Source organism: Stegodyphus dumicola, chromosome 6, assembly GCF_044657685.1.
Source record: "Stegodyphus dumicola isolate Sdum_Otavi_A_Nest chromosome 6, ASM4465768v1".
In the NCBI taxonomy this organism is placed as follows: domain Eukaryota; kingdom Metazoa; phylum Arthropoda; class Arachnida; order Araneae; family Eresidae; genus Stegodyphus; species Stegodyphus dumicola.
Window position 1 is genome coordinate 81,599,030 of NC_140773.1, and position 13,672 is coordinate 81,612,701.

Genomic DNA, 13,672 nt, shown 5'->3' on the forward strand with positions numbered 1-13,672 from the left:
TTTTAAAATTAGCACATGAATCTGTTTTCGAGGCTCACATGGGAATATAGAAAACAAAAGAGAGAATGAGATATAATTTCTACTGGCCCAATATGACAAATGATATTACTGAATACTGCCTATCTTGCGAACCATGTCAGTGAAGAAGTACCGAAAAAATAACTGACAGAATTCCTATTACCCCAGTTCTACGACCTTATTTACCATTCGAAGTTGTTAATATCGATATTATAGGTCCTATAGAACATCCTTTGGCTAGAAACATAAATATGTTTTATGTTTAATGGATCAACATTCACGTTGGCCAGAAGCCATTCCATTACGTTCTTTAACGGCAAAAGCTACTTGCTCCATTGGAAATATTTACAAGAACTGGTATTCCAAAAATTATAGCAAGGGACCAAGGAACTATATTTCTCAACTGACACAAGAATTTATGAAGCGTCTTGGATGTCATCCTAGATTTTCAGTTCCAGGATATCCAGCTAGAAATGAACTTGTCGAGAGGTACAACCGAGTTTTGAAAAACGCTCTACATCCCATCATCCGTATGGATTCATCTAATTGGGATAAATATCTGCCATATTTGCTCTTTGTTTATCGCGAGGTTCCCAATTCTACTACAGGGGTTTCTCCGTTCAAGTTAATGTATGGTCGAGAGATACGTGGTCCACTGAGTGTTCTGAAATCTAGTTGGAGTGGTGAAATGCCGATACCCTTAAATATGAAGCAATCTGTTGTTGATTATTTACAAGAAATGACAATAAACTTAGAACGAGCAACTGATCAAGCATCCTTGATAGCATCTGAGAAACAGGCAGCTTATTCGAATTACTTTAATCGTCGAGCTATACCTAAAGAATTCAAAGTAGGAGACAAAGTTTATTTGTTTATTTCTGATTCGTCCAATAAACTTTATGCAAGATGGACTAATCCAGGGGAGATTATAAAATACTGTCCACCTCATTCATATAAAGTCAAACTCTCAGATGGGAAAGTAAGACATGTTCACCTGAATAAAATCAGAAAGTATATAGCTAGAGTAAATGCTGTGGGAGTTATTTTCGAAAATGAAGAAGAATTTGGAAAGATTCATCAAACTCCGCAAGCTTCTCCTCAAGATATGGAAGCTGTTCTCCAAAAATTACAACTTGAACATTTAACGGGTGATCAACAGCAGCAAATTCAACAACTCATACGAAAGCACGAATCATTATTTACAGGTAAAATGAAAATTGCAAAGGTGGGTTTTCACAAAATAAAATTAAAACCCAATGAAGAAAGAAAAAAGTCACATATCTACTGGATTCCGGAAACTTTAAAATTCAAAGTTGATGAACAAATTGAAGAGCTATTAGAGTTGATTTAATAGAAGAAAGCAGTGCAGAAATTGCATATCCTACAGTTTGTGTGAACAAGAAAGACGGGGGAATTTGATTGTGTGTTGATTATCGTGCATTGAATTCTGTAACAATTACTGATGATTTTCCTATGCAAAATGCTTCAGAACTTATACATTCAATAGGACAAGCTAATATAATATCAACACTGGATTTACTACGTGGTTATTAGGCTATTCCTGTGGATCTTGAAAGTCGTGATTACACTTCGTTTAAAATCCATCGACAACAGTACAGATTTAAAGTTATGAGTTTTGGTCTGAAAAACGCTGCAGCAACATTTCAAAGGGAAATCAATAAAGCACTCCATGAATACAAAGCCTTTGCCAGAGCATATATTGATGACATTGCAATATTTTCAAATGCATGGAAATCTCATATGGTTCATTTAGATAAGATACTCACTAAGTTGGAAGAGCTTCGCTTTACAGTCAATATCAGCCAAACGTGATTTTGCCAAACCGCAAATCAAATATTTGGGTCATGTAATCAGATCTGGAAAACATCAAGCCGATCCTGAGAAGATAGAAGCAATTTCCAGTTTATCAAAACCGAAGACCAAGAAGCAACTCAGAAGTTTATTAGGCCTATGTAACTATTATAGAGAGTATATACCAAAATATTCTGAATTAGTATATCCACTTACTGAACTTACAAAGAAGAAGATACCTGAGGAAATACCATGGAAAAAAGAGCACGACATCGCTTTCGAGAAACTCAAGAATGCTCTGATCGTTGTATACACCAGTTTTGGGGCAACCATTCATTATACATTGTGATGCCTCACAAATAGGAGTTGCAGCATGTTTATCACAAAACTTCAATGAACGCAATTATCCTATGCAAGTCAGAAGTTAACTCGAGCTCAGCAATCGTGGTCTACTATAGAAAGAGAAGCATATGCTATTGTGTCTATTTATCACCAAGTCAAACAGAATGTTTACGATCACCATTCCCTTTGACAAGTAATCGAAACATTAGGAGAAATAGAATTCCATTAATTCATTTCCCCTGGCCCTTTATAGTAGCGGCACGCTCAAACTCACCTTTGACGAAGTAAGTATTGACATTTGTTGCAAAGCTGTTAGAGATAAGAATCTATCCTTTTTACTATTGAGATTTTATGCGCAGTCAAATTTTTTATTTTAAAAATTACATAAGTGAAATTTTTGAAAAATTTGTCATTTTCAGAAAATTTTACCTCAAATAATATCAGGCATGCCAATAAAATGCTTTTAATATCAAGAATAAGAGGAAAAAAAGCTTTTTTCACAACAAAAAGCTGACAAGGGAATTTTCTTGAAATTAAAATTTCTTAAAATGTGGGGCCACTATGATGCCTTCAGCGGGCCACAAGTTGAAGACCCCTAGTTTAAGGGAAACTGGTTCGTATCTGGTAGAGGATGGTACTTTCGTGGACGAACTTTTTAAAGGAAACTGGCTCGTATTCACGTTACACATAAGAAAATCCAAGAAAACAAACCATGCAGCCAGCCCGTATGCCTGGGTTCAAACTACCAGCATTCAGCAGTTTTAATCACTCGGCCACTGCTGTAGACATTTGATTATTTACTATGTGTTTCGCCATTAGGCACTGGATGGAAAAGGAGGAATGCACAGTGGAAAAAATCTGAAAGGGAGCCACTAACGGGATAAATTGCCGAGAAATGCCTATTGCCGAAAGGAAATATTTTGAAAAGATTATACAGAATATGAGTTATTACTGAAAGTATTTGTGCTTCCTATCTTGTTTTTCAGACTTCTTATTTCGTAAGTAATTTTAAGTTCTTACCTACCTTAACGCTATTAAAACATCACGGAATAAGTAACGAAAATTAAAATTTTACATTGTAAGCCTTTTGTTCTGCAAATAAGTGCATGGAATCGTCATAATTTGATCTGCGGTTTGATTTTCGGTAGCAAGAATCACGAGACTTGATAAACGCTCCTGGCTCACCGATGATCGTAGATATTTTTTATGTTTTAATTTCCTGAAATTTCGATCTCAACAGGTTGAAGTGTTCGTGATTCGTCCTCAAACAGTTCATTAGATTGCTTTTGTGCTTCGGAATTTTTTTTTTGTCAGAATAGACTCGAATGCAATTTTTTCGGCTACTGTTTTAGACACTTGTATTCAATATCCCGTACGATTTTTCTCTTACTTTTTATAAATCCTCAGTTTTGATCAGTTCTTTCGTTAACTGCACAGAACGCGGAAGAGTAATTCCTTTTGAATATCTATATTTATTGGACTGAATTCTGGAAAAATGTTAGCTCAAATTTTCAGGTTGATAGTAAATGCAAAATTTTTCACAGCATGTACGAGATGTCCTACCTCGTGCTTTGATTCCGCATCAAGATGAATAGCTTTAATTTCTTTTAAATATTTTATATTTTCGGTAAATTCATTAGAAGAACTTTCACAGCCACATATTTCGCCGACCATCTCGTCTGGTTGCTTCCTTTTAAGTTGTATTTTGTACATTTTTTCATTAGAGCATCCGACAAAAAAAGTGGAGTATTTGAGTAATTCCAAACAGATTAACTGCTTCCGGGCATGAAGAAGCAGAATGCACAGCAACAAGATACAACGAGCGAGCCAAACATGACACAAATTCCTCTAGCTTATTCATTACTGTAATCCTAGCTTGTACTGATTTAGAAATGCCATCAATATTAGACCCGTTGTCGTAAGACTGACACCAACATTGTCCAATATCTAAACCATCAAGTGTCAATTAAGACACTAATTTTCTACAATGTGCTCAGAAATACATTCTCCTATTTTTCCACCACCTTCTATGAAATCAATTAAATTTTCCTTTATCTTACACTCATCACCATGCGTTTTTACGTATTGAATCACCTGGTTCATTTTTTTCTGTATGAGACACACATGGAATGCAACAGAGCATTATTGTGTAGTATTTGGCTTCTTTAATATCGTTTAAAATGCTACTTCAGACTGTATTGCCTTTAAATTAATAACTTATTTGAATTATCTTTGATAAATATGATTTTTTCCCCTTTGTTAAGTGCTTTGACTGGTACCTAAGAGTTTAATTGTTTCGCAATCGGAGAGATTAAATTCAGAAAATTTTCTTGGCTAGGTCGAGGACACTTTGTAAACAGGCTACTTGGGATTATTTCATCAGACCCAATAAAAGAACGACAGTTTGTTAAAAGATACAGTCCCGCATCCATGACTATACAGAATTTCTCTCCATTTTTTTTTCTCTGTGTGAATGAGTCGCTCAGTGTTGTGATCGATGCCTTGGCACGATTTCATTTGGTGTACTCGAAGTTTGCACTAAATCATGCACCTCTGTGGACTCCAGAGGCTTCATGCTCAGTTAATCTTGGTAAAACTTTTTCCAATTAATGAATCCTGTAGCATGGTGTAGCGGCAGCACCATGTTTCTGATAAATCTTGCAGGGTATACAAAAAATTGCATTTTTTCTTTAGAATATGTAAACCAAGATCTTATAAGCGTTTCATTATTTACTAATGTTCTGTATCACATGTCAAATGTCTGCCATCACGTTCAATGGGACTGAGGTTTACGTTTTCTGGATGTTTACCGGCTAATAATACTGATTGACTGCTTAAGAAAGATTATTGGCGATCGTTCCTTTTTTTCTACGACCAGACAACTACATGGGTCCAACAAATCAAAATTTTTTATTTTTTCGTCTTTCTGCTGCCTGCCTCCATCTAAATGAAAAGATCTTTACATCATGGTTTTATGTCCTCCAGCTATTCGTTTGATGTTGATGAAGAAGGTTGTTCTTTCAAATGCTGACTTGTAGATTGTTTGAGGATGATATATGGAGTCATGTTTGAGCGTGGAAATTGCAAGAAATATTAATACCTCCAAGAATCTCAGCATAATTGGAATTGTGGCAGGGTCATACGGTTTACTTATTCCGTGGAGTTATTTTTCATCTTAGCTGAAATTTGTTTTCTCTGTTTGGCCTTATCTTTGGCTCATTTTCTATATTCCGCTTTTCTCCCCCTCGGCGCGCAGATGTTTTCTTTTAATCTAATTGAAATTCACTATTAATTGCCTTAATAAGAATAACTAAGAATTGACGTAATTACACTGAACAGTCCTAAATAAATGGTCACGTCTCACTAAATATAGTGCGGGCTATTAAAAGAAAGCATATCTAAAAAAAAAAAAAGAAAAAAGAAAAAAAAAGAAAAAAAAGACCAAAAACAGAGTACAGAAGAGACCTGAAAAATAAAAAAAAACCCATAAAAAATAAATATAGCTTTAAAATTAAAAATGCGCTCTGCTGTTCTGAGTCAAACCAAAGGTGAGCCTAAGTTGCCGACTGGCTAAATAAAATCTAAATGCCTTGCATCATCTTGAAGACATAATGATGGTGTATTGTATGTACTTGAAGAATATTAATTTGAATTATTTCATTTATCCAGGATGGCCCAAGGTTAATTTTTTGGGGTTAGTTCTTAGAAAACAGTTACAATGCTGCTCCATTTCCCAGCAGACGTTGCTATGGAAACCAGGCGACTTCTTCAACAAGCTATCGTTCTATTTCTCATTTGAATACACCCCGCCCAGGCAGGAAACGATAGAGGGACTTCAGACGTTACTGACAGGGTAAGTCTGATTCTATCATGATGCCTGGAGTCTCTATATTGACCTCTTTCTGATCTTATATTTATAGTTGTAATTGTAAAGATTTAAAAAGGTAAATCAGAGGCCGATGATAGTTAAGTACAGGCTTTATTAAATAATGGAATTAATCACGCACATGGAACAGCACATTTCTACATATCACACCAAAACAAAACTACAACGACTGTTGCCAATACAACCTAAGCAAAATATAAACAGTTATGGTTAATATACATATAACATCAAATCATAAACCAGGGAGTAAGTGTGATTATTCTCAACACCCTCCCTTAATCACATATTATTTTACATTTATCTCTTAAATAACATAATCTTGGTTTAGGCAAGCATTCTGTAAACAAATCAGCTGATTTTCACTAGAAACATATACAAGATTTATATCATACAATTTTACAATATCCCTAATATACCTTAATTTAATATCCAAATGTTTTAGTCTAGCACAATTTCTTTAATTTAATATTGCTTTAATTACAGACTGATTATCCTCTTAACTGAAACTAATATTGTCAACTCCTAAAATTTCTTTAGATACATTATAAAATAAAGTTAGGTCCTGAATAGCTTTTGCTAAAGCCAAAACTTCTGCCTCAGTAGAGGACAGAGCAACAGATGTTTGCTTTTTAACAGACCAAGTTACAAGACAATCATTAAAGAAAATAATATACCCAGAAATAGATTTTCTATCATATGTATCTGACCCCCAATCAGCATCAACATAAACATTTCACATAATATCAACACTATTAGACTTACAAAATAATAATTTGAGTTCAGATGTCCCTTTTAAATATTGAAGAATTTGCTTCAGACCAGCCCAAGCACTGTCAGTGGGTTGCTCTTGTATCTGACTCAGACAGTTCACAGAAAACAGAATATCAGGACGAGTTGTCATAGATAATTACAGCAAAGCACCTACAAGTTCACGATAAGGGCCATGAAATCTTTCACCATTCACAAAATTTGATGAAGTTGACTTAGGCACTAGGGGAGTATCAGATGGCTTACAATCTAACATCTAAATCTATTTAACAATTTTTCAACATAAGCCTTTTGGCCTAAAGTAAGTTTGTTCTGTGAATATTCAAAACGTATACTTAGAAATTCATTTGCAACTTCAGCCTTATACATCTCAAATTCATTTCTAAGTAATTCAATCACAATTCTTACCTCTGAATCATTAGAACCAGCAATTAGCAAGACATCCACATACAGCAGAATAAATATTTCACTCTGTTTAGTTCTTCTCACAAAAGTACATGCTTCACAGTTCAGTTGTTGGAAGTTTAACTGAATTATAAAATGAGTAAATCTCTTGAACCACTACTTCAGTGCTTGCTTACGTCCATAGAGACTCTTAAGAAGCTTGCACACATGGGCCAATGTTGTCACTGTAGCCCACTGGTTGTTCCATGTAGATTGTTTCTTGGAGTTCACCATTCAGAAATGAAGTCTTTACATCTAATGCATAGATTTCAAGATTCTTTTGAATAATGATAGCGAGCACAAGTCGAAGTGATGATGTACTAATTACAGGAGCATAGATCTCAAAAGTAATCAATGCCTGGCTTTTGTTCAAAGCCACGAGCAACCAGTCTAGCTTTGTAAACATTGTTTCATTTGATGCACAACACCCATTTACAGGATATTCGCTTTTCATCCTTTGGTAAGTTGACTAACTTCCACACTTCATTTTTATTAAGAAAAGCTATTTCCTCATCCATGGCTTTCCTCCATAGGACTTGCTCTTCTTTTGGCAATGTTGTCATATCCTCATATGTTACTGTATCAAGAGTTGCCACATTAGCTTCACACAAAAAGTAATCATTCAACTTTACAGGTAATTTTATATTTCTTCTTTGCCTAGTAATTTCTTCATGACTTTCTTCAAGATTTCTGGATTCTACATCACTTGAATCATATATTACTTCATCTTTAGCAGGATCTTTACTTTCTATGGAAAAATCATCTTGAACTGAGATACATTTCTTTTTCTCTTCATCAAACAATACATTTCGAGAAACCACAACATGATTTGTGACTGGGTCCAGTAAAGGGTAACCCATGGTAGAGTATCCAATAAAAATCATCTTTTTTTTATTTTGGATCCAATTTCTTTCTTAAGGTATCAGGAACTCTCATGTATGCACCAGATCCAAACACCTCAATAAAAGTCAAATCAGGCGGCTTCTCATTTTTGAGCTCAGAAGGTAGATTTTCAACAGTCTGATTTGGAATTCTATTCTTAAGATATGCAGCTGTCTGTACAGCATAACCCCAAAAGGATTTAGAAAGCAGCTTTGCTTCACATATTACAGCTCGGGTCTTCTCTAAAAGATGTCTGTTGGCTCTCTCAGCCACACCATTCAAAGGAGGTGAATATGGAGGAGCAGGATTTATCATAACACCATTTTTCTTTTAATAATGAGCTAGCTCACCAGAAATGTATTCCTTGGCATTATCGCACTGGATTTTGTAGAAATCAGGATTCTGCTTTAGGAACAATTTAAACACTTCATTTATGTCATTCTTGTGCTTTAACCCTTTGCGGCACGCATATTTAAAATATATTTTAATCTTTAAAAAAATGCCTTAGAATAAGTCAGATGGACTTACTTAAGTGCCTTTAAGGCTTGAAAAAAATTCTGCACTTTTATTTTTTATGGTAGAAGGTGGGATACCGTTTGTCCCACCATGCAACTAGCACATGTCTTATAGCATATTGGTGTATAGCAGGAAAAAAAAATCATATGTGGAATGAATAACTAAAATTAAGCGTGCATTCTAAAATATTTATAATAAACACACTAAAATGCATTTTGTACTTATTGCATATATGCATGACTTGTAAAATTTTGCATATGCACATTTTGCATATAGTATATATTTAATATTTTTAAGTTTTAGGAACAAAAGAAAATATTTTCTTGAATATTATTTTAAGATTAAAATTTGATACTCGTACATATGATACTAAATAAAATATTAAAATTGGCACTTGATCCACAAATATTTATATATGATTAAAATTGAAAAAAAGTCATTTTTCAAGAAATTTTGAAAAACATGTTGTTTCATTCTTTTGTAAGCATAGAGGCACTTCACATGTTTCACCATCCAAAATGTTCGTCGTCGTTCTTTCGATATGCTGCAATATGCACATCTTCTCCTGCTCGTTCTCTTTGGCGTTTTACTTACATTTTTTAGTCTCTTTTCTGGTTGTACGAACGGGTTTTTAGTTTTTATTTGAACTGGGGATTTCAGTTTTCTTTCCAGCTCTTTCTTGCCTGCAAGTGCCATTATACCTTCTATAACTGAGAGAAGAAAATCTTTCATTGTTTTTACATCATGATCGGGTTCGCGAACAAACTTGAATAAATGTGTTTACTATACTCGCATTTAAAAAGTAAAAAAAAAAAAAAAATCATGTGCCACCATTTCTTTCTTTTGCGGTCTATTTCATATAGTCCTTTCAGTTGATCAATCAGTCGACATATCCCATATTCTTATTGTATGAAATAATGCTGTTTGGGCACAGTACTTTTTTTTTGTCTTTCCATCTCGTTCTTTTCTATTAATTTCTTTCATTTCAGTTGCCTTTTCCAAGCAAGACAGGATAGAAACGGATCTTTTATAATTCGTTTTTATGCAATAAATCATCGCTAACTGAAAAGTCTATATATTCTCGACATAAATTTGTCTTTTAAATTTTTGGGTAGATACTTCCTATCCATATTTACAGTGCCACATGCATAGATGGGTCTGTGTCTTTAAAAAGCAAAAAAAATTATAACTACTTCCCTTTCTTCTTCAGCAATAACTTCAACCTCAGTTATTCTTTCCTGGATTTCAATTTCATCTGAATCAGAACTGACATCTGAAGCATTTGAGTCGCAATTGGATGGCAATTCAGAAAAAAGATCCAAAGCTTCCTGAGTTGTTAATTTTTTTCTGGACATTTTAGCACATCAGAGCATACAACAGATGTAAAAGCGCGCGCAATCACAAAAAAAGTAAAAGCAAAATATATATATATATATATATATATATATATATATAATCGTGAGTGCTGCCATCTATTGAGCGGAAATTCAAGTGTGTGGTGGGACAAATTTTAACCCACTTATTTCAACTGCAAAATTAATGTTATAAAATATTGAATCCAACTAAGATTTTTGAAAATAAAATACCTTTGAATATTAAAAAGAATCATACATATCATAAATTGTATACCAAAATTTTTAAAATATTTAAAATGCGAGATACATGTATATCACTCTTGTGATCCTATTTTGAATATTTTTTGCTTATAAACTTAAGCCCTGGTATAATAGTAACATCTACTGAGAAAAATAATAACTAAAATAGATTATTTTTAAAAGATTAGAAAATTTCAAACGGAAATTGCTAACTGAGAAAATAAATATTAATTAGGTGGGACATATATTGACCCACCATGCCGCAAAGGGTTAAGAGATGCACTTCAGTAAATCTAGAAAAATCATCTATGATTGTAGCAAAATACTTTTCACCTTCCCTAGTGGGTGGATCAATGGGACCACATATGTCATGGTGTACCATTCTCATCGGCACATGCTCTCTGCTTCTAGGGCCTTTGTTCATAGGAGTGTTGGAATGTTTCGCTAGTATGCACTCTTCACAAAAGCTTGATGGTGACTCAGATACTGGCAAACCCATTTCTTTTAATATTTTTTCAGATGAGTGCCCCATGCGCCTGTGCCATAATTCTGCACTATGATTTGCAATGTATGTTGAAGCTTTAACAGGTTCAAATTGACTCACATACTGTCCTTTGTCATTGAGTTTAGCAAACTCAAATTTTTCATTCCTCTTTCCAATAACAGCTATATCATTCTTAAAAATTACACTGTAACCTGCTTTTTGAATATTCTTCACAAATATTAATTGACAGTTCAACTCAGGCACATATAACACATCTTTAAGTAATATTTCTCTTCCATTTAATGTTCCAGGTACGGTACCAATACCTTCTACCTTTAAAACATCATTTTTCGAAGTGCATGCAACAGTTCCGGAAAAAGGTTTAATATCTTCAAACCACTCACCTTTATTACAAACGTGTGTAGATGCTCCAGAATCCAGAATGAAATTTCCAATAGGCTCGCCAACCACGAATGCTATTGCAGCCGATTCTCTGTACTCTGATTTATGATTAAATCTGCAATCCTTCTTGTAATGCCCTGGATGTCCACATCCAAAACAAACTAATTTTTTCTTGCTAAGCTTGGCAATATGACCTTTACTTTTACATTTGTGGCAGATGATATCACGCTTATCAGCGCTAAAAGCTATGTTTTTACTTGAGCCAGAAACATGAGAATCATAAGAATTTCTCTCACCTTGCAATTCTTTAGCATTCAAGAGCCTTTGCATAACAAAGTCCAGTGTAAGCATTTCATTTGGCTGGTTCTCAATCATCGATTTAATAATGTCATACTCAGCAGGTAGTGACATCAACAAATAAATAATCACATCCATATCTTTGACTTCAGCACCTGAGAGTCGCAGTTAGTTTATGATCACCAACAGTTCGTTAATATGCGACTGCATACTGCAATCTCGGCATTTCTTCAGAGTCGATAATTTCTTTCGTACTAATATTTGACTAACTGCACTCACCTTATGGTATTTATTTTTTAAACTGCTCCAAATTTCACATGCAGAAGATTCACTCGACATGGTCGCCAATATAGCATCATCTAAAAGGGTTAGCAGCAATGCGTAAGCCTTTTTTGCATCTTTGATTTCAGCAACTTTCCTTTCATCCACTTCAACCTCTAAATATTTATCAAGTTCTTGGGCGCAAACACAGCACTTAAACAGAGAAAAGTTTTTATTGTTAGACGGCTCAACACAATACATTCATCACGTGCTGCCATTTCTAATTTCAATTAATGCGCGATTCCATTCCAAACAAATAAGTTCCACAAAACAAATATAAATGCTTCGTCTCTAGCGTGTTCAATATCAGAACCACGCTCTGCTGTAAAGATTTAAAAAGGTGAATCAGAGGCCGATGATAGTTAAGTAGAGGTTTTATTAAGTGATGGAATTAATCACGCACATGGAACAGCACATTTCTACATATCACACCAAAACAAAATTACAATGACTGTTGCCAATACAATCTAAGCAAAATATAAACAATTATGGTTACATATAACATCAAATCATAGACCAGAGACTAAGTGTGATTATTCGCATTAGCAATTGGCTGTACTTAACCTTATTTTAACTCATGTTCTTTTAAAAGGGTTCCTAGTATTTAATTACAAATCTTCTTAAAAGAGGTTTTTAAACTTGGCCTTAAAACTATTAACACTGCACTGAAATTACAAAGCTGTTTTAGCGAACAACATACCAAACATGATCCAACGTTATATTTGAATTTGCCGCCCGGGACATGAACCCCAGCTTGCCCCCCCGCTAGATACGGGACTGCTTTAAGTTAACATCTTAACTTCAGTCTTGGTATTCTCCTACCTACAAAACTATTTTCAAAGATTACTTGATATTACCACCATAAGAATCTTTAAGTTATCAATGCTTATCATTCCAAAACATATTTTTAAATGTTCCCTGCACACAATCTATGCTGCTAGACATCAAAATCAATACATGCTATGATACACAAAGTCTTATTTATGTGATTAAAAAGCAAAAATTTCAGGAAGATTCCACTTGATTTTCAGTTGACCTAGCCAATTCAGCCTAGATAATAATGTGCTAATTATATACTTTAATTAGACAATAAAATCAATTAATGCATATATTGCAATATGTACAATGATCTGCATATATCAGCTGAGTACTGAATCCTACACTCGAGAAAACCAATGCAGATGTGTTACGTTTCATGCACTATGTTTAGAAATCCCCTTGTACTATGATACTATGAATTAGTTCTAACACAGCTAAAAACATAATTACAGATCCTTATAAAAATTTCGATAGTATCTGTTCTGATGTTTTTTAATCAGTTAACACATCTTATAAGCTTTCTTTCCTAATCAGTCTCCATGCTTCCCGACCACTTAGGCCTTGGAAAAATTTTAATAGAATTCTGCTCTAAATTCATTTAGACAGGAAGCTGCATTTTTAAATAAAAGAGATTTTTTTATTATACAGGAAACAACAATAACAAAATTGTAAATATTTTACCCACATCTGGTACTAAATTTTCCAACACAGATTTTGTTTCTTCATCTTCTTCTGAAATGGTTTGATCAACCTTTTCTTCTTGTAAAAAAATTTGATTAGCATCTGTAATTCTGTTTGTGTTCAAGTGATAAGTTCTTTCACTATGCAACTGATCAGACTTAACACCTTTCAGACATTTAAGAATTGTTAGAAACTCATCTTGTGACATAGCATCTCCTATAAATATAATAAATGCTTAAAGCAAAAACTATATAGTACATTACATGTTCAGTAAATAAGTAATATTAAGCATTACATAACCAATAATTGTTTTTAAATGATTTCCTTTTGTTATGCATAGATATTCAGAATCAACATAAAATTCACATAATAATACTCTGAAATTTATAATTTGCTTTAAATAAA

At 33.9% G+C, this 13,672-nt stretch overlaps 1 protein-coding gene across 3 annotated transcripts in view; it reads right to left on the reverse strand.

The window, feature by feature from the left end:
• LOC118195399 (cilia- and flagella-associated protein 251-like) overlaps positions 1-13,672 on the reverse strand; it is a 158,387-nt gene that overhangs the window by 13,673 nt on the left and 131,042 nt on the right. For 2 of the 3 annotated variants that reach the window (XM_085818581.1, XM_085818583.1), the window contains one exon: positions 13,272-13,483. In XM_085818581.1, coding sequence (XP_085674707.1) covers positions 13,272-13,483 — 212 coding nt within the window. Of the gene's footprint in view, positions 1-13,201; positions 13,484-13,672 lie in introns of those variants that run through there. The other variant, XM_085818582.1, reaches the window with a different exon arrangement.